The sequence below is a fragment of the Ammospiza caudacuta genome, chromosome 13 (genome assembly GCF_027887145.1).
Source record: "Ammospiza caudacuta isolate bAmmCau1 chromosome 13, bAmmCau1.pri, whole genome shotgun sequence".
NCBI classification, from domain to species: Eukaryota; Metazoa; Chordata; class Aves; order Passeriformes; family Passerellidae; genus Ammospiza; species Ammospiza caudacuta.
In genome coordinates, this window is record NC_080605.1 from 15,943,472 (window position 1) to 15,970,341 (window position 26,870).

At 53.5% G+C, this 26,870-nt stretch overlaps 1 protein-coding gene across 1 annotated transcript; it reads right to left on the minus strand.

Moving 5' to 3' along the window:
* Positions 1-215: 215 nt before the first annotated feature.
* Positions 216-26,630, minus strand: CNGB1 (cyclic nucleotide gated channel subunit beta 1). The gene is made up of 32 exons (XM_058813352.1): positions 26,550-26,630; positions 26,291-26,340; positions 26,098-26,169; positions 25,864-25,990; positions 25,591-25,633; positions 25,361-25,427; positions 24,997-25,134; positions 24,407-24,475; positions 23,789-23,864; positions 23,216-23,252; positions 19,342-19,507; positions 18,795-18,870; positions 18,067-18,737; positions 16,256-16,385; positions 15,883-15,925; positions 13,219-13,351; positions 10,641-10,736; positions 9,958-10,115; positions 9,623-9,802; positions 8,764-8,972; positions 7,850-7,900; positions 7,652-7,738; positions 7,248-7,312; positions 6,713-6,835; positions 5,576-5,717; positions 5,189-5,348; positions 4,496-4,593; positions 4,324-4,407; positions 3,507-3,625; positions 2,805-2,951; positions 2,166-2,370; positions 216-428 (listed from the first exon to the last, which is right to left on the minus strand). Exons 1-32 carry the CDS (start codon positions 26,628-26,630, stop codon positions 216-218), a joined length of 4,116 nt encoding a protein of 1,371 aa, XP_058669335.1.
* Between the last annotated feature and the right edge of the window lie 240 nt (positions 26,631-26,870).

The following is a 26,870-nucleotide window of genomic DNA, read 5'->3' on the forward strand; positions in this document are numbered from 1 at the left end:
AGATCTGCAGAGTGGAGAAACCTTACGTGGTTCTGGGTCAAATGGCAGAGGGTTTTATCAGCAGTGATTGAGGGTCTGGGCAGAAGAGAGAGGCAGATCCTACCCACAGCACATAGCAAAACCTACAGCCACTGCATGGAAATCATTAACAACAAGAATCTGCTGGCCCAGGCATTTGCCTCACTCCTACGCCTGCCCTGGGCCCTGCTGCTCTTTCATTGCTCTTCTTCCTTTTCATCTTTCTCTGAAATATCAGCAGCAAGGATTTCCTCATCCTCTCTTGCTGTGGAGATCACACGGATGGTGACTGAGTGATCAGGAGATTCTGAGGATATTTCTCCTCCCAGGCGGGTTTGTGCTCTGCGGGATGCGACAGGAGATCTCTGGTGCACTGGTGACTTCAGTGGAGTTGGGCTGACACTGGAACCCTGCAATGAAAAGTTAAAAAAAGAGGCAAAAAAAAAAAACCCTTAGCAGATCCTTGCCCACTGCCCCTAACATGGCAAAGCTGGGCAGAGTTCTGTGGTTCCAGCACAGCATCTCTGCACTGGGGTGCCAGCTTGAGATCCTGGGGTGCCAGCCCCCAGAGGGGCTGCTGGATTCTATCCTGCATGTCTTGAGAAGCACAGAGAGAGGAGCACAGCAGAGATCTCCCACCTCTGCACTAACTCTTGGTGTCACAGACATCTTTTATGAAAATCCTTTCCTTAGGATTTTTTCTCCTGAGAAGCTGAGAGGCCTCAGGAACAAAGTGTAAACAATGATTATCTGCTGCTGTGGAATGCAACAGGTAGATCTGGGATTGGTCTCATGTGATTGTTTCTAATTTATAGCCAATCACAGTGAGCTGGCCATTTGTTATCATTCCTTCCTATTCTATTCTTGGCTAGCCTTCTAATGAAATCCTTTCTTCTATTCTTTTAGTATAGTTTTAATGTAATATATATAATAAAATAATAAATCAAGCCTTCTGAAACATGGAGTCAGATCCTCATCTCTCCCCTATTCCTGGGACCCCTGTGAACACGGTCACACTCCTGGTTTGCTCCTGAAGCCTCTGGAAGGGCTGGTCTTGGCCAAACCTGGCACTAGAGCTGCTGTGAGGGAGCAGCCCCAGCCTGCCCTGTCCTCCTTTGGGATGTGGGCTGCCCCAGGGATGTGCCAAGGAGAGGGACGTCCTCTGCTCAGCAGGTCCTGCTCACCCACCAGTGGAGTCAGTTCCAGTTTATTCACCCCTCAGCACTTGTTTCAGGGCTTCTTTTCCCTCATTCAGAGCCCTCAGTGCCCCTGCTCACTGCTGCTCTTAACTGGTTATGGATTAATGTTAAACAACACATGGTTTGAGGCTTCTCAAGCCTCTGGAGGGCTGCAGAAATGCAGCTATGCTTGGCATCAGCCTGGTGTTTACCCAGGCCCAAGGTCACTGCACTCCCTGGCAGCTCCTCCCTCCCTCCCTGTGCACATCCAGATGTGATAAGTGTGCCTGGCTCCATGCTGAGAATAACAACAGCAGGGGCTGCACGGAGACAAAACTTCCCTTACAAGTTTAGCTGAGACAGCTGGAAATAAAAAAGGAGGGGAAAAAAGCACAGGGCCATTTTCCTTTTCAGCTGCTCATGGCAAAAAGCAAGGGGTTCCTGCAGAGGTGGCAGGATGGCATTGCAGGCTGTGGGCACCTCTGTCCTGGCCACCTGGGGAAAGATTTGGGGCATCAGCTGGGCTGTGGGTGCATTGATTAATTGATTCATACATTGATTAATTATTAATCATAATTATGATTAATTATCCTGTCTCTGCAGGATAGAAGATACATTCATTCATCTGTGGCTACAGCCTAGCTAGAAATTGGGCTCAGGCTTAGCACAGGCAGGAAAATATTTAATGTATTTCCCTTTTGTGTAGCAAAACACTGGCACTGCACCAAAGGCCTGTGCGAGATGCTGGGTCACCCCTTCCTGCCTGCCCACGCTTTGACAGACCCCAACATCCTGAGCTGGGTTCTTTAAGGCACCTTAACCACTCCAGAGCTGGTGGGGAGAGCACACTCGGTATCTAAGGAAGCAAAGCCGGATCTCTGCACTCCCCGTGCTGACCTGCGCCTCCTGCATCTCCTGCATCTCCTGCATGGCCTGTGCCTCCTGCATCGCCTGCAGCTCCTGCATCGCCTGCAGCTCCTGCATCGCCTGCAGCTCCTGCAGCTCCTTCAGCCTCCAGCGGAGCCGCCCCAGGGGCCCCTTGCCCCCCATCCTCCCCGTGGCCGCCAGGGCAGCCCGGAACAGCTTTGGGGTCTCAGCTTTCGGGGGGATGACCAGCGCATCTCCGGGGCCTCCCTTCTCATCTTTGGGTTTGTTGTTGCTCCTCAGCATTTTCCTGCAGCGCGGGAAGGGAGAGGTGGTGTCAGTCCGGGAACATTGAGTTAGCTGGATTTTATAATGCAGAGAAACCAAGCGTTAACAGCACAAGGAGCTTTGTGTGTCTTAGCGAGGACAGAACAACCAATCTGAGCGATGCTAAAAACCAAACCAAATCTTTACATGGATTTTCAAGCGAAGGCGCTTTGGCCGCGCTCCGTGCCCAGCTCCAGCCGCCGTGCCAGGCGGGTTTCGGCCGGCGGAGGCTCCGCTCAGCGCCGGGGCCCGGGTGCCCTCTGCCGAGGGACGGCGGCCGCAGCCCAGCTCCGCTCCGGGAGCATCCCCAGGGCTCCGCACACAGAGAAAATCCCCCCGAGACTGCGGAGCCCCGGCTCTGCTGGTTTTAAACCCCCGCAGGTTAGAAAGGAGCAGCCCAGCAGCCCAAGCACGCACTTGGCTTTCTTGCGCAGCAGCTTCTGGGACTCCGGGTAATGCACCAAAATCTCGTTCAAGTCTTTCTTCTCCAGAATGAAAAGGTTGGCGAAGCCGTGGGCCACGACGTTTGCTGTGCGGCGATTTCCCCCTCCTGCTGCCAGCAGGCTGGGAGAGACAATGCGAGACATCAACACCTGTGTTGGCAGGTTCAGAAGTGCAAATCTCCTTTACACCTCTGCACCTCTCTCTTTCAGGGGACTCAGAGTTTAATTTTCACCCTGATGGGATTTATCGTGCTGTTTTTAAAGAATGATAAAGGGAAACCTTGCATGGAGTACTGTATAAAATATTATTTGTGGGTTTGAAGGGTTAAATATTGTGTAAATATTTTACACCAGTCTGGTGTCTGGTGGGCTGTGGGGAGGCAGCAGTGTTGCTGTGTTAACAACTGGTGCAGGGCTTTTCATTCCCGTGGAAGGGAAACACCTTTTCTGATCAATTTTCCCATTCCTCCATCCATATTCCCCTGTTTACCATCCCCAGCTCCCCAGGCAGAAGACAACACGATGACAGAAACAGCAGGAAAGCTGTGATTTGTGTCTCAGCCTCTGCCCAGCATTCACGGCTCTCAGCCACAAAGATTAATTGGGATGCTGCTGATCCCTCCACTTCCCACCCACAGGCTGCATTTCCCCAGCTCCCTGACAGTGCTTCTCTCACCTGATTTCCCCAAAGACAGATCCAGCTTTCAGAGTCACCAGCACGGATTTGCCGTCGGGTCCCCCCAGCACCTGCACCTGTCCCGCCTGGATGATGTACATCTCCCGGCCTATCTCCCCCTGCAGGGAAGGGGGAGCTGGCCAGGGACACCTCATGGATGCCCAAGGAGCATCCTGCTGGCAATCCCCATGGCCACACTGCCCTCTCCAAGCTCCCAAAATGTCTTGATGGTGCTCACTCCTGAGCATTCTCATCTCAGCATCCCCAAGACCACAACTGTGTAGCCATGATGTTTTATGAAAAATCCTTTCCTTAGGATTTTTTCTCCTGAGAAGCTGAGGCCTCAGGAACAAACTGTAAACAATTATTATCTGCTGCTGTGGTCTGCAACAGGTGGATCTGTGATTGGTCCATGTTGGTTGTTTCTAATTAATGGCCAATCACAGCCCAGCTGTCTCAGACTCTCGGTCAGACACAAGATTTTGTTATCATTCTTCTTCTTGCTTGCTAGCCTTCTGATGAAATCCTTTCCTCTATTCTTTTATTATAGTTTTAATATAATATATATAATAAAATAATAAATCAAGCCTTCTGAAACATGGAGTCAGATCCTCATCTCTTCCCTCTTCCTGGGACCCCTGTGAGCACCCCCACACCCAACAAGCTTTCCCCTGTTGTTCAGAGCTGCTGTGTACAAGGCCAGGGGTGTTTTTGCTCCAAATTCCCTCCCTGGAGGTGGCCCAGCAGGGTGAAGGGCCAGGCCTGGCTCTCCCTGTGCCCTGCACAGCCTGGCTGTGACTCCCAAGCGTCCCCTTACCTTCTTGCACACGTAGTCATTGGGCAGGTACACCACTGATCTGAGCCGCTTCAGCATGTCAAAGATCATCTGTCTGTCACAGCCCTGAGCCCAAACAGAGCCAAAACACGCCAGCCTCAGCGTGTGCTGGCATGGCAGGCCGTGCCAGGCAGGGCTGGGCTGCAGAGGGTACCTGGAAAAGGGCCACTTTGCTCACGATGTTGTAGTTCACGTCGATGGCGATGTCCAGCCTCATCTTGTCCGGCAGCTGCACCAGCAGCTCTGACTCATCTGTGAGACACAGCAGAAAAGTGGCTGATTCCAGCACTTCATTTGGGACTGTGTCCTTCATGTGGCAGTGGGGAAGCAGCCCAGGTTGTGGTGGCAGAGGGCAGGAGCCAGCTCACACAGAAGGGTCTCCCCCAGCCTCTGCCCACCCAGCAATCTGAAGGTCTAAATCTGAAGTGGGATGGAAAATCCCCTTTTGCATTATCCCTACCCTGATGGCTCCCAGAAACACACACCGACACCAAACCAGCATTTCTCCTGTCCAGGAGGGTGGGCACAGAGGTTCTGCTCCTGCCTGATGACTCACTGTAGGGTGAGCTTTGCTACTGGACACCCTCTGGCCACGATGGACAGTCACTGTCCTCTCTCCAGGGCACCTGGGACACTGGGCTCAGTGTGCTGTTAGTGATCCCAAATCACCAAAGTGCTGCTGTGACCCAGTGGCAGTCTGTAAACTCCATATGTGGGCAAACAAGCCCCTAGACTGAAAATTACAATAAGCCAACCTCCACCCCCAAACTGTAGTACTGTTTGACAGTAACAATTCAGATAAAAAAATGAGATTCAGGTGTTCACCCTTGGAGTGGCTGGATCTCACCTAGCATGCCTTGGGAGTGCCATGTGTACTCGTACCACGTCTTCACCCTGTTCTGCACTGCCCTGGGGATCCTGTAGAAGTTCATGTATTTAATGGTGCTGTCCATGCAGCTCCGGTAGTACGTTTGTCCTGCAGTAGCAGCACCAACCACGTCTCTCATCTGAAAGGAAGAGGTGGAGAAGAACTTTAGGTTGCTATCACTTATCCATCAGCAGGTTAAAGATGTAAGCCAAGCCCTAACAACATCTGCCAGATCCTTTTTTTCTTGCACCAATGCTGAGCAGGCCTTCCCATGGGGTAAGCAAACCCAGAGAAGCAAACTTGTGGATCAAACCCACCAAACCCACCCCCAGCTGAGGCTGTAAATCCCCTCTGACTCCAACTCACCTGCCCTATCATGACAGAGAAAGCAAAGACCCCTGTGAAGTAATTCAGCAGCTGGAAGACGATCTCAAAGAGGGTCTTGGGGTCTGGCAGGCCCCCGATGGTGATGAGAGTTTTCACTGCCCAGTAGTAACAGCGGATGTAGCTGGAGGAGAGGAGAAGAGGAGGAGAAGAGGCAGCTCTGAAGGCATTTCTGTTTCACCCCTCAGCACAGATTTACAGGCCAGAGCCTGCTGAGAGTAATGATGGATGACAAAAGGAAAAACTGCAGGGCTTCAGACTCCCCTGCAGGTGCTTCTGGAGATGCTACAGGAGCAGGAGAACCAATGGTCCCTCCAGGAGCCTCCACCTGGGAGGCTCAGCTCTGGTTACTCCTGGTTTCTGCTCCTCTGCCATAAAGCAGCAACATGTTTTCAGCCACATTTACACTTTTAGAAATTATCAGGGGGGAAAACATGTTTGTGAACAAATTGTTGGAATAGCATTTAAGAGAAGACATGTGTTCCCTGGTATTGGGCATTCCCTTGGGTGTTTTGTTTCCACCTGAAGATGGACACAGATTTGTATATCAAACAAAATAACTCTCTAGCAGCACCATGAACACAGGTGTGGGCATTCAGCTTGTGAGCCAAGGACTCTGCCTGTGGCATCAATCACTGACTGCACAGGGGACATTTAACACAGGTACTGCCATGGTGACGGAAGGGCTGGCCACTGTCCCCACCTCACACCTGGCTGGCCTGAGGGGCCTGGCACAGGGCACAGGGACACACAGGGACACTCCTCCATCCCAGCCTGGCAGCAGTCAGCACAGACAGGAGCAGGATTCATGCTTTGAATGTCTCCTGGTTGGCCAGGGAGCATTCCTTTGCTTCCCAGCACCAGGATCCCACTTCAGTCCCTTCAACCTGCAGCTGCTCTCCCCTTCTGCCCAGCTGCAGCCTCACCTTGCAGCACTGTGTATTACTGCACATCCCATCCCTGCTGTCCTTGCCATTCTCCCTGGCTCCACATCTTCTCCTGGCACTCCCAGCCCTTTCCTTCAGGGGTTTTCATGAACCCAGCTGCATCCCAACACCTCCCTTATTGCTCCAGCTCCAGCAGGCTGTGCTGTGTGAGACCCCCAGCCCTGGGCTGTACCTGTTTCCTTCCCCATCATAGACCCAGGTGGTGGAGCCCAGTCCTTCATAGGCTGATGCCCAGTAGTAGAGGCAGGAGTTCACATGCAGGCTGTACAGCAGGTAGGCAGTGGTGCGAATCACCCTGCAGAGAAACCCAGGAGAGAGCAGGAAGGGAGATGAGATCTGACAGGGAAAGATGTCAGGTCCCCCCTGGGATCAGTGGGAGCCTAAAGGGGTGACCACACAGGTGACAGAGCACCCCAACCCTGCTGCTGCCTCCTGCAGCCCCAGAAGTGCCAGGAAAAGCAGTTTATCTGCTGATGGCTCTCCTTCACTGCCAGCCCCCCTGCCCCTGTGGGCTGGGGAGAGCTGATCCTGCCCATGCAGGCTTTGGGAGCCTCATGTCCCACCACATCAGCCAAAGTCCATTCAGCCAGCCCAGGCACAGCAGGGAAAGAAGTCAGGGGCCCAGAACAAGTGCAGAATGAAGGGAACCTTCCTCCCCAGGGGCAAAGAGCAATTCCATGCTCCCTCCTTGCCCCCGTGGCCCTCACCTGTAGATGTAAGCCTTGGTCAGGATGGCCTCCAGGCGGTTGTTGAACTCGAAGAAGGCCATGTACTGGGAGGAGAAGGAGAGCTGCATGTTCCAGGTTCCCCTGGGAGAATGCCCTCCCCATAAAACCCCCCTGCCCCTCATTTCCCTCCTGCAGCCCCTCTGCAGCGTGGACTGCCACAGGCAGATTTGTCTCCATCCTTCAGTGCCCTCCTAGTCAAACGTGAGTGATTTAGGATTGAAATGAAGTGTGTGACCTGCAAAGCCTTTGGGACAAAACTCCTCTCCATTTTGTGATCCTCCTGTCACCATGGATGGGTGTGAGCAGGCACAGCTCACCCAGGCAGCAGAGGAGCCCTCTGTGCCCTGTGCAGCTGCTGCTCTGCCCTGTGAGCCCTGGCTCACCTTCAGGCAGCGGGGGAAGCGCAGCAGGGGATTCACACCCACTTTGAAGTAGAAGAAATCCAGGGGCAGCAGGCACAGCACATCCATCTGAAATGCACACAGGAGACACCTCTGTGGGGAGCTGCAGGGGCCCTGGGGTGGGGCTGAACCCACAGGGCAGGTGAAAGGTTCAGGTGAATAAGGACAATGCTGACAAACCTTGAAGCGCTGTGACCGCAGGTAGTTCTCTTTCATGGCCTTTTTGTCAGTCTGAGGGAACGGGAGGGAGAGAGAGAGGAATATTGATTATTGCTTAGAGAAAGGAAAGACAGGCCAGTGTGATCATGCCTGGCTTTCCTTCTCTGCACCACAACAGGGAAGATGCTCCCTTTGTGCCTGGAAAGGGGGAAGAGCAAGCAGAGAATTCCTGGCTGTTTGCCATCTTCCCATCCTACCTTGGGACATCCTGTGCTGATTTTGCATCCCAGGAAAAGCACATCACAGTGCCAGCATCACAAAATCAGCAGGGAAACTGCCTGTCTGGGCATCTGCATGGGCATGGGAAGGCTGCACCCTCAAGGTGTGATTTTTCAGTTTGTTTAATTGAATATGGAAATGAAATCAAGGGCTTGCCTTATCTCAAGGGAGTGATCTGTGTGTTCAGATTGTAATTGCTAACACATCCTGCCTGGTGTGCTCCCAAAAATTAACCCCAGAGTTTGTTACACCCGTGCCCAAGGTTGGCACGACAAGGGTCAGTCAATGAGCCCCTCACCAGGGGCAGAGCCACCCCCTGGAGCAGCACCCTGCAGGCATCCCTGCCCAGAAACAGGAAGGCCATACAGTACTGGAGAGGATGGGACTGATTTGATAGGGAAAAATGGTGTGTTTGGCAGACAAAAAGACTGCTGGTTTGTCCAGTCAGTGCCAGGAGAGATGCTCGTGGTGTCTGGGAGTGGACAGAGCCCTGATGGCCATGGCAATGGAGAGAGGGCTCAGTTCAGAGAGCAGCAGCACCTGATGGCCATGGCAATGGTGAGAGGGCTCAGTTCAGGGTCCAGCAGCACCCTCAGGGTGATGGGGTGGGAGTGCCCAGCTGGTGCCCATGCTGGGTGCAGTGCCCTGCCACTCACAATGATGTCTCCCCCCTGCACGAACTGCAGCCGGGTCTGGAAGATGAGGATGTCCAGCAGGTAAATGAGGTCACACAGGTAATCCACCAGCAGCCAGTAGTGGATGTTGGCTGGGGTCTGGTAGGGGAAGGCCCAGCGGACGGGGATCAGCCAGCAGTTCCAGTTCCAGGCCATGACCACGAAGAACAGCCACAGCACGTACATCAGATCTGCACATAGGGAACAGCACCACCATCAGCTGGAAACACGTCCCTGCTCTGGGGGAATCCTCTGCACAGAGGGGTTTCCATCCCCTGGCCTGCCCTCAGCACAATGGAAAACCTGCAGGAAGTCTCTTGGTGACAGTGTTTGATCTCCAGCACAGAGTGAACACCCCTGGTCACAGAACACACCATGTTTTAGCAGAAAGCTTCTTCTAACTTTGCTGTATTCAGTTATATTTGCTTTTGCTCTGCTCCCACAACTCCAACTTCCCTGTTTTTGTATTTCCCCTCCAGCCATGCTGAGCTGGTGGCTGGCTGCCTGATCCCAGAGGCTTCCAAAGGACTGGGGAGTGTGAAAGACTAAGGAAGGAGCTGGGCTTCTGGGGGGTGGCCACAAGGCAGTGGAATCTTCTTTTGTGATTTTAATTTTCTGGGGGCGTACCCACACCACAGGGAAAGCAGAATGCCCAGTCCTGCTCCTGACACCCACAGCTGGAAGTATTTAGGAAAGCCTGTGCCTTGCAGAGGAATTTAAAAGTCTGAGCTTTAGTGAAAAAACTAAGTTGCTTCTTGCTTAGTTTTCCTCCCCCCTTCATCACCCTCTCTCCCCCAGTCCCAGCAGGTGCCCCCAGCCCAGGCTGTGCCCCATCACTCACTGGTCAGGGGGTCAATGCTGCTGGGGAACTGGTAACTCTTGAGGTGCTCCAGCCAGGGCCGGCGCTTGAAGGTGCAGCACAGCATCTCGCAGTAGTGATCATCCCCCAGAGGTTTGTCCCCCTCCAGCTCCCCTCCTGGGGCAGGCGCTGCTGCTGCTGCAGGTGCTGGCTTGCTGGGAGCTGGGAGAGGCCACACAGTTATTTCAAAGGGCAGAAAATATCTTCTTACTGCAGTTTTTCTTAAGGTCTTTAAACTGTTAATAAAACAGGAGCCAGAAACCACAGCGTGTACAGGGACCCACCAGGGAAACACTCCCATCCCCACCTGGACTCACATGCCACGGGGCTCTCATCATCTGAGGTGACATCAGAGTCAATGAGCTTCTCCTTCACCTTCTCAGTCCTCTCTTTGAAGAGCCTCACCAGCTCCTGCAGCCGGGTGTTGATGATGGCACTGCTCAGGCTCGAGGCCGAGCCAATGCGCTCGGGCAGGCTGGGGGACACCAGAGGGCATTGCATGGAGGTAGGAAAGGCCAGGGCAGGTTATTGGGGTCACAGAAACCTGGAATGGCTTGGGTTAGAAGGGAAAGGAAAGGCCAGGGCAGGTTCATGGGGTCACAGAAATTCGGAATGGTTTGGGTTAGAAGGGAAAGGAAAGGCCAGGGCAGGTTCACAGGGTCACAGAAACCTGGAATGGTTTGGGTTAGAAGGGACCTTAAGGCTCATCTCATTCCAACCTTTCTGCCATGGGCAGGGACACCTGCCACTAGACCAGGTTGCTCCCAGCCCCATGACCCAGTCATTATTCCCATTCTTTAACCTACAGCGTCTGAATTAGGATTTACCTGTGTTTATTTGGGTGTTGTGTACTGAGAAGAACACAAACTAGCATGGCTCCCTCTCCCTTTGGCATCCCAAAGGATATTTGGGGTGTTTGCTATTTCCACCCAAGCCCCAGGACGTGAACCCCAGGATGTGAACCCCAGGCTGATCTGGAGCCCCTGGGCTCATTTCTCACCTTTCCCTCTGCTCCTGGTCCCAGCCCAGCCCTTGGCTGGGGGATTGGCTCACCAGCCCCCTGTCCAGAGCATCCTCTGGGAGCAGTCGCCTTCTCCTGCAGACACAAACACAGACACCAAAGCTTGGCTTGGCTCCTCTCCTTCCTCTTCCTCCTCCCAAGCGTGACCTGTTTTCCATTCCCCCTTCTCCTCCTAGGGTCAGTTTCCCCTAATTTTTGTGACATTGCCTGGAGTAGTTGGGAGTGAGCCTCCTGCTCCTTTCCTGCTGGAGCCCTGCTCCTCCCTGAGTACCAACCAGCCCTTGCAGCCACCTGGCCCATTTTGCAACTCAGTTTGGGTACCTGGCAAGATGCACAGAGGGCAGGCATCATCCTGTGCTGGCCCCCAGTGCCACAGCTCCACAGCACTGCACTTCAAGGGGCGAGGACAGTGCACCAGAGCACCCAGAGCTTGTGTCCTAACTCAGCTGGGGCTCCCTTTGGCACAGATGGGTTTCTCAGGTGACTTCCTTACATGTGGGCACAAAAGGTGTCAGAAGGGAAGCTGAATAGGAAGGTAGCAGTCCCAGCAAAAATCTAGACTGGTTTGCAAGCCCAGAGCTCCAGCTGTGATGAGGAAATTGTCTCCTGCCACCACAAGTGCAGATCCCACTGGCCAAGGCACAGAATGTCTCAGTGCTGTGTGTGGAGCAGGAGGAGGAGGATGCTGAGGGAGCATCCTGCCAGCACCAATCTCCCAAAGGAATGGGAGTCAAATGGGATTCAAATGCTGTGAACCCACCATCTTTAGCTCACTGGCTCCCAGGTGTGTCCTGCTGGGAGGTGGAGCAGGTGAACAAGAATGACGAACCTTCATTTCCCAAGAAATGGGCCCTGCTAGAGCCATGTAGGAAATAACTCCAGGCTGTGGCAGTAGAAGGGATTTAGAGATAACTGCTCAATGCAGAGTTATGTCTTCTCCCTCTGGAAACACCAGCAGGACATGAGCATTTCCCTTCTGCCTCACAATATTTAATTTTTATTTATTTATGTAGGAGAATGGGAGTTCGTTGCTTTTAGAAATACCCAGTGTTGTTTTGAGGCACTCCCTGGACCCAGCAGAAGGGTTTATGTGCTCACGTGTGTAACTGTAAATGTGTTTAATGCTGTCTGTGTTTTCACTACAGGTATTTTACATGAAGCCTTGGGCTCTGCTGTCCCAGTATAAATAGCTGTTCAACAGACCAGATTTTTGCCATTTTTTTTAGCTGTTCAACAGGATTGTTGACATTTTTGCCATTTTTTAGCTGTTCAACAGACTGGATTGTGGACATTTTTGCCATTTTTTTTTTTTGCTCCTTCAGGAGCAAAAACTACAAGAACCAAACTATTAAGTGAGAATGACTACAGCACCTGGTTTACAGCACAGAAAATAATCCCACTTTAGCTTTCATTTTGAATCCTCTGCAAGGGTGAGCCTCAAACAAACCTAGTGCCACCACAGAAAAAAATCCATCAGCTTCCTCCAGCCTAAATTTATAAGCTCAGTTTTAATCCTCCCTCTCTCCAAGCATAGAATCACTGAATGATCTGGCTTGGAAGGGACCTTAAAAGACCATTTAGTTCAGAAAGGGACACCTTCCAGCTAGGCCAGGTAGCTCCAAGCCCCATCCAACCTGGCCTTGAACACTTTGCAGGATGGGGCTTCCACCACTCCTCTGAAAGCTCAAACCCAGGGGAGATGTGCTTGCAAACACAAAAGCAAAAATACAAGAAGAAAATGGATTATTTTTAAGATGCAGGCTCATATCCAGCACATAAACCCTCTGTGCTCTGAACTTGGGAACAGAGACAAATGGGAATGCCCATGGCTTGGGGATCCAGCCCATCTCCAGGAGCACACACACACAGGGCTGTCCCTGACCATAAAAGCATTAAACAAAATTTAATTTAAAAATGCAAACAAGAGGCAAAGCTTTGGCCATCTCCTCTGCTGTGCACTGGGGTGACACCCACTGCACACACAGCACTGTCCAAATCTGCTGGGAATGAGCATCTCCACATGGATAAACGTGGATAATAAATGTTCCTGTGCTGGCAGCCTCAGGGGGAACTGAGACCACTGGGCAGAGCTGTACCTGGAGGATGCTGTGCCTGGGGGATGCTGTGCCCTGAAGAGCTGTACCTGGGGGATGCTGTACCTGGGAAGAGCTGTACCTGGAGGATGCTGTGCCTGGGGGATGCTGCACCTGGAGGATGCTGTGCCTGGGGGATGCTGTGCCTGGGGGATGCTGTGCCTGGGCAGAGGCATACCTGGGGATGCTGTGCCTTGGCAGGGCTTTGCCTGGGGGATGCTGTGCCTGGGGTTTGCTGTACCTGGAGGATGCTGTGCCTGGGCAGAGCTGCACCTGGAGGATGCTGTACCTGGGGTTTGCTGTACCTGGGGTTTGCTGTGCCTGGGGTTTGCTGTACGTGGAGGATGCTGTACCTGGGGGATGCTGTGCCCTGAAGAGCTGCACCTGGGGTTTGCTGTGCCTGGGGTTTCCCGTACCTGGGGTTTGCTGTGCCTGGGGTTTGCTGTGCCTGGGGTTTGCCGTACCTGGGGGATGCAGCGCCGGGCACGGCCAGCAGGTTGGGGGCGCCGGCCGCAGGCAGCTCTCCATAGGTGCCGTGGATCTCCACAGCACGCTCTGGGCTGTCCACATCCTTGATCTCCACGGTGGGGGGGTGACCTGCTCCGAGGGGAAGGACAACAATGGCAGGTGAGGGGGGCACAGGGCCCCCCTGCAGCCAGGACGGCTCCCCAGAGCCCAGAGCTGCCCCCAGGCCCTGCAGAGTGTGGGAAGGACTCTCCTCCTCCCTCCCTTCCCTTCTTGCCTGGCTCTCCTTTCTCCTAAGCATTTGGAGCACTTCTTTATCTTTATCTTTTTATTTTTTTTTCCTTTTTTTTTGCCCAGTTTTAACAGTCTAAGAGCTGCCATCTGCTGCCCTTCTGCTTGCCCAGCTTGCAGTGATTGCAGCTACTCCATCTGAGTGTTGGGCTCCTGTGGTTTGGAAAACCATGGAAATGAGGATTCCCAGCTGCAGGTGCCATGCAGGAACCCAGGATTTCCAGTGGCAAACCTGCCTCCCAGGGTGTAGAGATTCTCCTGGTTCTTCTGAATGTAAACACATGGATTGTGGCAGCCCTGAACCACACAGTGTTGGCTTTTCAGGCAGAATAAGGCACTATTACAATAAGCATTTATGGCTTCTTTCTTCTGCAGAGGTAATAACTGCTCCCTGCCACAGGCAAGGTCAGAAGCAGGAAGGTTGGATGTTTATGATGGGTAAAGAAAGATGCCAGTTGTTCAAAGGAGAACTGGGGCCAGACCCCACAGTCACTTGGCTGTGAAGTGTAATGTCTTTCTTAGCTATTTAACAAAATAAATTTAATTCCTGCAGGATTTCTTCTTTTCACACATCTGAGAGACCCCATGCACCTCCTCCTGCATCATGGTGTGAAGCTAGGGGATCAGAGTGGCTGGATTAAAAGCCTGAGAAAATGCCTGTTTGGGTGGCAAAGTTAAAATCCTGTTGCATGTAAGGAAAAGCAGCAGAATTCGGCTTGCTGGTGAAAAACAAAGCAAAGCAAAGCTGCAGAAAAGGCAGAAAGCCATGAGCAGCAAACCTGCACCTGCCTCTCCTTAGCATGAGCAGGCTGCACAAATGCTGGAGAGAAAACTGTGTGTGGTGAAATTGCACCCTCTGCCTGCAGCTCCTTCAGGAGAGCCTTTCTGAGCAGCTCTAAACACAGCATTTGCAGACACACTCAAGGCTTGGCTAAAAAGGCACATGGTGATGAGGCAGAAGCAGACAAACACATGGGTTTTGTTCCCCAGCCTCTGTGCTGCAACATGAAGCATACTTTTATTTTTTTTTATTATTCCCCCCCCCAGAAAGCAACAAAAAAAGCAACTACTCCAGGAACCCCCCTGCACCCCTCTAGCTACACAAGGCATCAAAGCCAACATCTCTAATACCTAGTGGGCGTTGCTCCTCAGTGCAAAAATTGGGGTTGACAAGTCCAGCCTTTGGCTTGCTGGCGACAAGGACAGGGGTGGCAGCAGGGGCTCGGCAGCTGGGGACATTGGGGACATTGGGCAGCTGCTCTAGAGCCCCGTGGCCAGCAGGAGAGGGGGCCCTGCCAGCCCAGGGCTTGTCATGCACCAGCTGGAAGAGCTCGACGTCCTGGGCCCGCCTGGCCATGCTGCTAGCAGCTGCTGGGAGCTTCAAGCAAGGGACAAGGCATCTGCAGCTGCAACAGAACAGAGGGCTGTGAGAAGGGAGGGGTGTGGGGCTGGCTGTGTGAGAAGGGAGGGATGTGGCACTGCAGGAATGTGGGGCTGACCCGGGTTTGGGGCTGCTGCTGCTGCTCACAGGGTTGGTGGCAGTGCTGGGCATCCCAGCTCATGTTTTTCATGGAGTCATGGAAGGTTAAGGGGTGGAAGGGACATTAAAGGTTGTGTCCCATGAGCAGGGACATCTCCTGCTACCCTTTACCCAGTGCTGCCAGGGTTGGAGCATCCACAACTTCCCTAGGCAACATATTCCAGTATCTCACCACCCTCACTGGGCAGAATTTCTTCCTAATAATCTAACCTAAATTCTCCCTCTTTCAATTTGTACCCATCACTCCTTGTCCTATCACTACAGTTCCTGACAAATCAGCATTTTCCAGCATCATTGTCCTTCTGCAAGGGCTGCATGCAGAGAATCTCAGGGGTGAGGGCAAGCCATTCCCTGAGCAACTTCCTGATGCCAGTGGAGTTCTGCCAGGATGTGCCTCTGCTCAGTCAGGCTGCAATGGGAACTCACCACCTAATTTTCATTACCAACCATTGCTTCCTAAAATATTATATTAAAATCTGTTTTATGCCACTGGTTATTTCCCAAAGGGAGAAAAGTGGTAGAGAAAATACTTTTTTATCCCTTTACATCCTCCAGCTGAAGGAGAAACTCTTATTTCACATCAGGGATTGCTGAATCAAGAGGACTAAGCATTGTACATGCAGAGCTAGCTGCAGACAATGCCAATATTGCCATTGTGCTGTGCCCACAGCACAGTGGGGATGTTTTACCCTGTGAACAGCCCAGACTGCCCCTGCAGGCTGCAGAGAAGGCAGCTCCCTGCTCCCTGCCAGCAGGAGAGGAGAAGCTGGATTCTCCCCCCATCCCTGCCTCACTCCACCCCAGTCTGGCACCCTCCTGCTACCCCTTGTACCTTCAGCATCAGTTTCAGCAGCTTCAGCTGGCTCCTCTTCCACCTTCAAAATGAAAACAAAGCCATTTTAAGGAGAAAAAGCCCTTTCTGTCAGTGAAAGAGCAGCCTTGGCAGCTCGACTGGCTGCCCCATGTCCTTCCTCTCAGACTCTCAGCCTGTTCAGCGCCCGCTCCTGAGGGTGAGAGGAGCCCTCTCTCCACCCACAGCCACCTCTGCTGCCCAGCTTCAGGGATGGGGACACCCAGGTGGGCAGCGTGGCCTGTGCCCAGCCCAGCCTGCCCCTGCCAGGGCACTGCATGCCCCCAGAGAAGCTCTGAGCCCCAGGGCAGAGCAGAGCTGAGTGCAGGGAGCCGAGCAGGGAGCGGTGCTGTACCTGCACAGGGGCACCTTGCAGATTGCTTATCTCAACTTCCTCCAGCTGCTCAGCCCTGGGGGCCTCCTGGGCAAGGCAGGTTTCATCCACACCCTCATCAGCAGGGGGACAAGGAGGCTGCAGCAGGGGCCTGCAAGGGAGAGAAGAAACACTGCCTGGGAGACCAGGTGAGAGGTGATGAATAAATCAGGGCATTGCATGGGCATGAGCAGAAACTGCAGAGGCAGAAAGATCTAGGCAGAATGTTTCTCCTCCTGTGCATCATTTCTCATATAATTAAAATGGGACAAATAAAAAGCCAAAATCTAATTTCCAGGCAAGGCTTTCCCACAAGAACTATTCAAATCCCACGTTTGCCTGTGCAAGACACCACCAGGACACATAATTCTCATTTTCCTTCCTGAGCAAGAACAGGCCTCAGCTCCACCATTCTGACAAAGAGACTCTCAAGACTGATTTTGTTGCTTTAATATAACTTCATAACTGAAATAAAAGCACCTCAAATGTTACTTTGTGCATTTACCTCTTGATTTGCTGTTTCCTGGCAAGAAATGCAAAGCAGGGATTTGAATTAATGAGAATTTAAAGACAGCTGAATGCATGAAAATATTTGTATTGTTATTTTTAATAATTTCCCCCCTTAATATTTAAAATTATGCTCCCTTCAAATGTGGTCACAAATCTTTCCATCCTAAACTAGAAAACCTGTTGGTCTCTCTCTCTCTTCTCCCAGTAAACAAACACATTGAAGGATGGAGCAGCATCTCATTCACCCCACAACTGAAGCTCAAGTTTCTACAGTGAAGCTCCAGGAACAGATTTTTATGAAATACAAACATATGGGCTTGACAGTGAGTAATCATGTGTTTTCAGCTTCTTCCTGAAAATCTAGCTACTTTAGAGGAATTAACACAGAATAATATTGTAGTGCTAGGTAATAAATCCCTAAATGTTTATCTCATGTGAAATCAGAGCAAACTACTAATCTGAGCAGAAAGATGTCTCCCAATCCCATCCAGACCAAAGTCACCACCTTCCACAAGAGCTCGGCTATTTTCTACAACAGGAAAAAATGTAAAATTGTACCTACTTGTATGAAGCAGCATCAACACATAATCCTGTCTTTACATTCAGCTCTGTAACACTCAAAACAATCCCGGTTGCCCCGAATTAATGGGCATTGTTCAAAAAGCACAGCCCATCTCCGGAGCCGGCTGCTCCCGCCTCCAAAGGCGCAGGAGGGGCTGCGGTTGCCACGGGCGGCCGCGATGGAGACGGAGCCCGAGTCACAGGAGACGCTCCTGTCACCAGGTGCCGCGTCAGCAGCGAGCCCTGGGGCAGCCGGTTGGCCAAAGCATCCCTCCTGCATGCCATACTTCCTGCCTGCCATCCCTCCCGCATGCCATCTCCTCCTCATGCCAACCATACCCAGCACATCCATCCCTCCTGCCTGCCATCCCTCCTGCATGCCATCCTCCTGCCTGCCATCCCTCCTGCATGCCATCCTGCCTGACATCCCTCCTGCATCCCTCCTACATGCCATCCCTCCTGCATCCCTCCCTCACGCCATCCTTCCTGCATGCCATCCCTCCCGCATGCCATCCCTCTCTCCTGCCATCCTTCCTGACATGCCACCCATCCCCAGCACAGCCATCCCTGCCCAGCACACCCATCCCTGTCCATCCTGCCACGCTGGGAGCTCTGCTCTGCCATGGCTGTTTCAGCCTCTCCAGCTGGAGAATGCACTTGAAAGAAAAGCTGCAATCACACTCGTTTCCAACAAAGCCCTAAAGGCAACAGGAGCCACTCACTCTGCACTCTCCTGCTGCTCCTCCTCTTTCTTATCTTCCTCTTTCCTCTTTTCCTCTTTCTTCTTCTCCTTCTCTTTTTTCCTCTCCTTCTCTTTCTTCCTCTTCTCCTCTTTCTTCTTCACCTCCTCCTTTTTCCTCTTCTCCTCTTTCTTCTTCACCTCCTCCTTCCTCTCCTCTTCCTCTTCCTTTCTGTCCTCCTCTATCTTCCTCTCCTCTTCCTCTTCCTTCCTCTCCTCTTCCTCTTTCTTCCTCTCCTCTTCCTCTTTCTTCCTGTCCACCTCCTCTATCTTCCTCTCCTCTTCCTCATTTTCCCTGTTCTCCTCCTTCTCTTTCTTCCTCTCCTCTTCCTCTTTTTTACGGTCTTCCTCCTCTTGCTTCATCTCCTCCTCCTCTTGCTTTTTCTCCTCTTCCTCATTTTTCCTGTTCTCTTCCTCTTTCTTCCTCTCCTCTTCCTCTTTTTTCCTCTCCTCCTCCTCTTGCTTCCTCTCCTCTTCCTCTTTTTTCCTCTCCTCTTCCTCCTTTTTCCTGTCCTCTTTCTCTTTCTTCCTCTCTTCTTCCTCCTCTTTCCTGTCCTCCTCCTCTTGCTTCACCTCCTCTTCTTTCCTCTCCTCCTGCTTCATCTCCTCTTCTTTCCTCTCCTCCTCCTCTTGCTTCATCTCCTCTTCCTCTTTTTTCCTCGCCTCCTCTTCTTCTTTCTTCCTTTCTTCTTCCTCTTTCTTCCTCTCTTCCTCCTCCTCTTTCTTCTCCTCCTCCTCCTCCTTTTCCTCATCCCCCTTGGCAGTGTTTGGGGAGCACAAACAGATTCTGGAAAGGAGAAGCTCATGAGTTGAAGCCCCCCAGCTCTGAACACACTGCCCAGCCCTTGGGCAGACCCAGCAGGGTTTCTATGGCAGAAGCAAGGGCGAAATATAAAGGGACAATTTCCATTTCTGAATGGCATTCCAGCTGCACGCACCACTGCTGGGAACAAGGTCCAAAGCCTCTTACCCTGGGGCCAAATTCTACTCACAGGAGCCCAAGCAGAGCCTCCCTCACCTGTCCTCTGCAGGGCACTGTGAGCATTGCTCCCGCGGCTCTGTACTAACCAAAACTGAGACATCAGGAGAAAAAGATATTTGCTCAAGCACCTTTTGGATCCTGCTGGGGAATCCCCCCTTTTTGGAAACACACTTTGGCTGCCAGCACCAGCCCTTGCAAGGATGGATGCCCAGGGACAGGCTTGTCCCCTCCCATGGCCACCACACTGGCCCATCAACAGCATCTCCCTTCCCCTACCTGGATTCCTCTTCCTGAGGCTCCTCCTGTATGGTGGGAAGGGAATGAGCATCTGCCTGCAGCTCAGCCTGGTGAGCCCAGGCTGTCATCTCTTCATTCATCTGCCCGTCCTCCATCTCTTCCAGGACGAGATGGGTTTCCTCCTGCTCCCCAGGGGCTGCATGAACTGAAACAGGAATGGGGAGAGGGAGGTGATGAAGGGACAGGGACAGCAGCAGGCTCTCCAGAGGCCAGGGCAGGTCCCAGGTTTGCTCCTTCTTGGTTTCCAGGAAGACCTTCCTTGGAAGACCTTCTTGGTCTTCCAGGTTTGCTCAGTGGGGCAGTGCTGGAGCAGCTCTCAGCCTGCCCAGAGCTGTGCAGCCCTGCTGCCCCTGTGTGGAGATTCTCAGTTCAGTCCAAGAAAGAACAGAGACAATTTCTCCCAGGCTGAGTCTGGGAATTGTAGAGGAAAAGAATGAAAACAGTTATTATCTCTCTTTCTGTAACCACTGTTTATAGTTATGGTTCCCACAGTGTGCTGTTCATAGTACACCAACAGTGTGAGATGTTTCTACTTTGAGACCAATCAAGGATCACCTTAGTGAGTCACATTATAAAAGACCCACAACTTTCATTAAAGGGGCCTTCTGATCCACCTGAAGACTGAAGTCTCTCTTTCTGTCCCTGATTCAACAGCCTCACCCCTGAGCTGGGCTGCACAGGTACCTTGGGCCCCTTTGCAGAAGGAAGAAGAAAATTCCCCATTTTCTGCCAAGCACAGCCAAAAACCCACAAAAGTCTTGAGCAACCTGGTCTAGTGGGAAATGTCCCTGCCCACAGAAAGGGGGGTGGTGCAGCTTTAAGGGCCCTGCCAACCCAAAGCATGCTGTGATTCTGTGAAAGCCACAATCCTCTGCACACAGATGAGTGCTGGCTGCCCTGCACACGCAGCCTCCTCCACCAGCAGTGCCCTGGCCCATCTCCAGGCCATGTTTTGATCTCTTTGCAATCTGGAAGAGCCCACAGCCCTTTCCCCTTTGTGAATTTCTGTCCCAGCACAGCCCAAGGGCCCTGGATCTGCAAGACCCAACCCAGAGCCCCCATCACAGCACTTGAGCACCATGTGCTGCCCACTCTGAGCACCCTCCCAGGCAAGGAACATCCCCACAGCACTTCCCAGCATCTCTGGGGCAAAACCCCCAGCAGGTTACTGGGGGCTGTAAGCAGCTGCAGAGTGAGGAGTCTGCGCCAGGAGGAGCCCTCTCCATGTCCCAGGGGTACCCATCCTGCCAGGTCAGGCTCACACCAGAGAAACAGGAGGAGGAAGCACATCCGCTCGCTGGAAAACCAGTTTATTTTGAGGTCTGCCTGACAGCAAAACTTACATATCCACAGCAAAGCTAATAGGAAACGTGCAAACTGAACTACAGAAAGGCAGGAAACCCAGGCAGTGTCATATCTATGGCTTGTTTACCCACCCCATGGTGTCCACAATGCCTTCAGCCCATTCCCTCTGGATCTCCATTAATTAAAACATGGGGCAGCAGTCAGGGAAATGGCTTCTAAAGCACACCATGGCTTTTGGATACATTATATGAAAATGTGGTAAATACTAAAACTGTCCTGGTACAAGCAAGATTCATTTTAAACGCAGGGATTGATCTCAAGGGGTCTCCTGGCTCACAACTTATTGTTAGAGTTGCCTGGATGATCCTAAAGAGATGCAACAGTGGGAGATCTCAACCTGGCCTGTCAATACATCAGGGGCCTTATTCAAAATATGGAAAAAGGCTTTGTACCAGGGTCTGTAAGGACAAAGGGCAGCAGTTTTAAACTGAAAGAGGAACATCCATATTGGACATAAGGAAGGAATAGTGTGCTGTGGTTGCCCCATCCTGGAAGTGTTCAAGGCCAGGTTGGGCAGAGCCTGCAGCAACCTTGTCTAATGGACAGTTGGACCAGATCATCTTCAAAGGTCACTCACAACCCAAACCAGTCTGCTGCTCCAAGGTCTGTATCCAAAACCTGGGGTGTAGGGGCTCCCACCCCCCATGTCTGCCTGCAACCTCTGGGCTGGAGACAGCCCCTGGAACCCCCTCCCTGCTGGGACATTCCTGCTGCTGCAGGTAGTGCTGAAGCTCTCAGCTTCAGGAGGGAGCAGCCATAGCTGGGGGTAAGGAGAGTCTGGGGTAAGTTCTCTCAGAAGAAGAGCCTGGGCAAATATGTTTAACCATTAACTCCAATCTATTCACCTAGAGATTAGCCTCACCCTCCTGATTTGCTGCTGCAAATCAGAGCCCTTTCCACTTGCTGGGAGGAAACACTCAGTTATGGAAGAAAAGCAACAAGGAGATGACAAGAGCTTCAAGAGGTTTATAACATTACACCCCAGAGGCAGAAGTTGTCTCAAAGAAGCCTGGAGATTTCAGCTGGGGGTCTTGGGGTGAATATTCAGATGTTGTGGGGGCATTGAGAGGGCCAGGAGTGCTGGGAGACTGCAGCAAGAGGCTTTCTGCCTCTGAGGTGTCCTGAGTGATGCTTTTCTACCATCCTGTAAATTATAGCTCCCATCTCACAGACGCCATCCCGCAAAAGCAGCAGCTCCAATTCCCAGAGCAAAGAGGGAGCCAAGTTGGACAGCCCTGGGGCTGGGTCCCTGTGCCAGCCTTGGGTCCCCACTGCCCCAGCTGGGAAGGAGCTGGACACCTTTTGCAGATTCCCCTTTGCTTGTCCTCCCCAGCTGTGCTTTCTCCTCAGGCTGGTCTCTTTGGGGTGTGGGAAGGGCTGGTTTGCCACGGTCTTTGTTTTCCGTTTGTTTCAGAGGCGCTAAGCCCCTTTGCCCCCTGAAACAAAAGGAGAAGGAAAACATTAATGAGCGTGCTGGCAGGCTGGTGCCAGGGCAGATCTCCTGCCTGACCCTTCCTTGGGCCAGTTAAGGGACCTGGAGATGCCTGAAGGCACCAAAGCCAGCTGGGCACCCGGGCTGTGCTCACCCAGCACACCCAGCAGCATCCCTGGCTCTGCCTCTTCCCGAGCTCCATGGCAGCACACAGGGCTCCAGTTTGCACAAACACATGGAGAAATGCCTTCCCCCAGGATTTCCCTCTCTCAGGTTCTGCCAAGGGGCTGTTGGCCTGCGGGAACAACTTCCCAGCATATCCCTGGGGGAGTTCATTTTCCATGTGCCTCAACTGTCCCTGCTGCCATCAGCAGCTCCCACAGCCCAACCAGCCACTCCTTTCAAGGGACAGCACTTGTACAGGGGTGTGTAACCCTGCCCAGACCATCCACAGGGGCAGCTGTGGCTCTGCATTTTGCCCAGCATCCCTCAAAGTGGCTGCAGTGGGGAGCCAAGCCCCCCCTGCCTGCAGAGCTGGTGCTTGATGCCCTCCATGGGCACACAGCAGTGCAAACCCTGCAGGTTTTCCCACAACCATGCAGATTCCATTCTAAAACATCTAATCTCAGCATTTTGTTTTCCTGGGGTACCTTCCTAGACATCTCACACCAGGCTTGGCAAACACCAAAAGAAAGAAAGAAAGCAGAAGTTTTGAATTCCCTTGTAATTCTTTGATCAAATCCCTCCAGCTCCAGCACAGCTCAGGACAGACCTTGATTTCAGCACTAAATCCCAGGACCTGAGGGTGTGGGATGCTGCACCAGGAGACTCCCTCAGCCTGAGTTTTACCAAGCCCACAACACAGCTCAGCAACAGCTCCCTCTTCTCAAGTGTCAACAACCTCCCTTGGCTTCCCTGGGGGGTTCCAGGGGCTCCTGAGGTGGCACCCAGGGCAGACCAGGGGATAAAGATGCCAGTGACCCCTCTTCCCAGTAACCCAAGCCAATAATGAGCTTGGCAGTCAAACCATCATGGAGAAATGGAGCCATCACTTACTTTGTTCCACAGGACTCGAGGTTGCGGTGGGCACTCCCTGTCAAGAGGAGAAGGAAACCACGAGACACTGCTCATTTTCAGTAACCCTTAATTTTTACCCTCAATGCCCCATTTTCAGTACAGGTAGCCCTTTCACTCTAAATACCCCATTTTTGTGGCAAGCTGGATGGTTTGGCCATGGCACGAGCATCCTGCTCAGGAGCACGTAAATGAGTTTGCCTGGGGGCGAGAGAAGGAAAGGAGAGCTCTGTAAAGCTGCTGCTGCTATTCCTTAGAGCTGGGACCACACCTGCATGAGATGCCAAAGCCTGGACACCAGCCAGGGCTGCATAGAAAGGCAAGGGAACAGTAAAGAAAGCACATGCTACAGGATCTCCTGCTGCACAGAAGCCAAACACTGGCCTCTATCAGCTAAGCAGGTCATGGGGACTTGTTCTCTTGACAGAACTGGGTGACAGCCCAAAGCACAGCAGGTCCCAGCACTGACCTAGTGACATCTGCAGGGCAGGGGACGCCCTGATTGTCAGGGATGTGGTGTTCCCGTGCTCTTTCCCTGTCCATCAGTCAGCCTACCTGTGTGTCCTGCTTCTCCCTGGTCACCGGCTGTGGCATCACCTTCTCCAGCCCCTGGACAAACCAGCTGAACATGCTGCAGACAAGAAACCCCTGGTAGGACTGGCAGCCAGAGCCTTTCTCCAGCCTCAGCTGTCCCTGTGGCCCCAGAGCCTGGCAGAAGGTGCCATGGTGGTTACCTGGTGCCATCCATACCCACGGGCTGAGGGCTCAGGGCAGCCCCCGGCTCCGGCCGGGCCTGGGCCGCCGCTGCCTTCGCTGCCACCGGGGCACTCGGAACGCCTGCAGCGCTGGGTTTCGACTTCGCCTGGGTTTTAGTCCCTTCTGTGCCTGCTCAGGTTTATTGGAAAGAAGGAGGATTGGCAATGGAGCTGTCATAAATCGTTGGGAAGTGGAGCAAGCCAAGAAGGGCCACCCTGTCCCGTGGAGGGACAGGCCTCAGGGGCTCCCCTGGCAGCCTGCCTGGGCGAGGACATGGGCACATGGGGACACAGGCTGTGTGGGGCTGTGCAGGGATGGCAGGACCTGTGTCCCCACCCCTGGGACCTGTGTCCCCACCCCTCCTTCACTCCTCTTGGCACAGAGGGAATCCCGGCCATGGAGACGAGGGCAGCCCACCCCAGCCAGGCCCAGAGGATCAGATCGCTCACCTTCCACCGCGCCTTCACTCTTCTCCTTCGGCTCTGTCTGCAGAGGGACAGAGGGACGGATGGATGTGGCAAAGCACTGCCCGCGGCCTCAGGCCAGCCCAAGTGGACATGTCCCCAGCGCAAGAGGACCTTCATGCTCAGCCTTTCATGCTTACCCCCACATGCTCAGCCCCACATGCTCAGCCCCACATGCTCATCCCCTCATGCTCCTCCCTCATGCTCATCCCCACATGCTCAGCCCCACATTCTCAGCCCCACATTCTCAGCCCCACATTCTCAGCCCCACATGCTCATCCCCACATGCTCAGCCCCTCATGCTCAGCCCCACACATCACTGCTCTGGTTTCAGCCCCACTGCCCTGACAACAAGCAGTTGACCCAGACAGCAGCGCTGCTGACCCCAGCCCGTCAGTCCCAAAGGGAGGGTCCTCCCTGCATCAGGATGGAGGAATACCGGGACAGCACCCAGAGGTTTCTTTGTGCTCTGCGGAATTCCCCTGGGTTTTCCTCCCCAAGGTCCCAGCTGGGGTGTGCAGAGGATGAAGGCAAGGAGCTCACCCCATTCTCCTCTCTGCCCGGTAGCCCCCGCTCCTCCCGAGCTCGGCAGCGCTCACCTCCGGCTTTTTCATCCCTTCTGGCTGCGGCAGAATCCTCTCGAAGCCCTGTGAGAGCCAGCTGAGCACCCGCTGTCCTGCCCTGCGGGGAGAGCGCCGCGCTCGGGGAGCTCATCCTGCTCCCTCCTGCTCTCCTGCATCTCCCAGCTCATCCTGGTCCCTCCTACCCTCCTGCACCCCCCAGCCTGGCCGGGCACCCACCATTGCTCCGGGGAGCTCATCCTGCTCCGGGGAGCTCATCCTGCTCCGGGGAGCTCATCCTGCTCCCTCCTGCCCTCCCGCATCCCCCATCCCGGCCGGGCACCCACCACTGCTCCGGGACGCTCTCCAGCTCCCCCTCGGACGCGTCCTCCTCGGCATCGAAGGGAGTTATCTCTGCAAGGAGAGCGCTGCTGTGGGCATGGGGAATTGCACTGCTGGCAGCTCCAGGTGTCCCCATCAGCCAGCGCGAGGGGACAATAGTGCCGGTGTCACCAGCCGGGGGGTGGGATGGGGAGTCCCAGGATGCTGCACACTACAAACTCCCAGCTCTCCTTACCCAGACCATCGTCGTCCTCATCCCCAATGACCTGGACCTCTGTCTGAAAAGCCAAACATATTGTCTGAAAACCTGATAGCCCAAGAGAGGGATCACCCCACTGGGTGGGGAGGGAAACCTGCCCTTTCCCAGGGATGCATGAAGGTAGAAACCCATGCAGGGCAGGTTTAGTGCTCACAGTTACACGAGGAGAGTGATAAGAAGGGAAAAAGAAAAGGTAAGAAGAGGCAGAAGCTCAAACATACCAAACCATTTCCCAGATCTGTCTCCTACCTCATCAGCAACGTCGATGCTTGTCTCGAAGCTCTTCCCGAGTGCCTGCAGCCCTGGGGCTGGGGCTGGCTGGGGAATCACCTTCTCCAGCCCATGGGAGAGCCAGGAGAGCACACTGCTCCCCACACTGCCAGGGAAAGGGGTGAGTCAAGCTGGGAATGCCATCCAAGGCATCCCCAACAAAAAGCAAAATCCCAAGCAAATCATGCTGCACAAAGGGTGCAGGAGCTGTACCTGTCAAACACAGAACTCGAGTCCTCAGAAGCCACAAAGGTCACTTTCTTTTCTGTTTCTTCAATAGCAGCAGGGGAAAATAAGACAAGCTCCTGTCAGCACTCTGGCAGCCCCAGGAGGCCAGGCAGGAGTGGACAGGAGGGTAAAGGAGCACTGATGTGCAGCCTGAGCCATGTGGGGCTTACCCTCCGTGCGTGCCCGCTCAGCAGCATCTGTGGCGCCAGCAGCCTTTCCTGTCGGTGCCTTCAGGACAAAAGGCTGGAGGAGTCAGAGAATGAGGCACAGGGGACACTGTCCCTGTTCAAAGGTGGCTGCAAACCCCGGGGACTCCCCATGCTCCTGCAGGAATGCATCCCGGCCCCCTTCCCTGCTGGGGATGCTGCAGAGGCACCAGGCACCTCTCACCATGCTCACGGTGTCCCCATCGCCCCCCAGGCTGGCTCCCTGCTCACCTTGGCTGGCTGCACAGGGCTCTCCTCTGCCACGTGGGGCACCGGGGGCTGGGGCACCACCCGGTCAATCCAGCCCATCATCCCGCTGGCTGCGGGCACTGCCCGGGCTCTCCAGCTGGCAGGAGCCCAGCACGGGGTGCACAGTGCCCAGGAAACACCAGCTGCTCACTGGGCTGGCTCCTGGGCAGCCCAAGAAGGTCCTTGGTGTCCTTCTGTGTCCACGTCCTGCTTGGGAAACACGGCACTGCAGCACAGCCAGAGCAAACCCTGCTCAACCCTCATCCCTCACTGCTGTTGTGAGCAAAATAAACACTCTGTTTT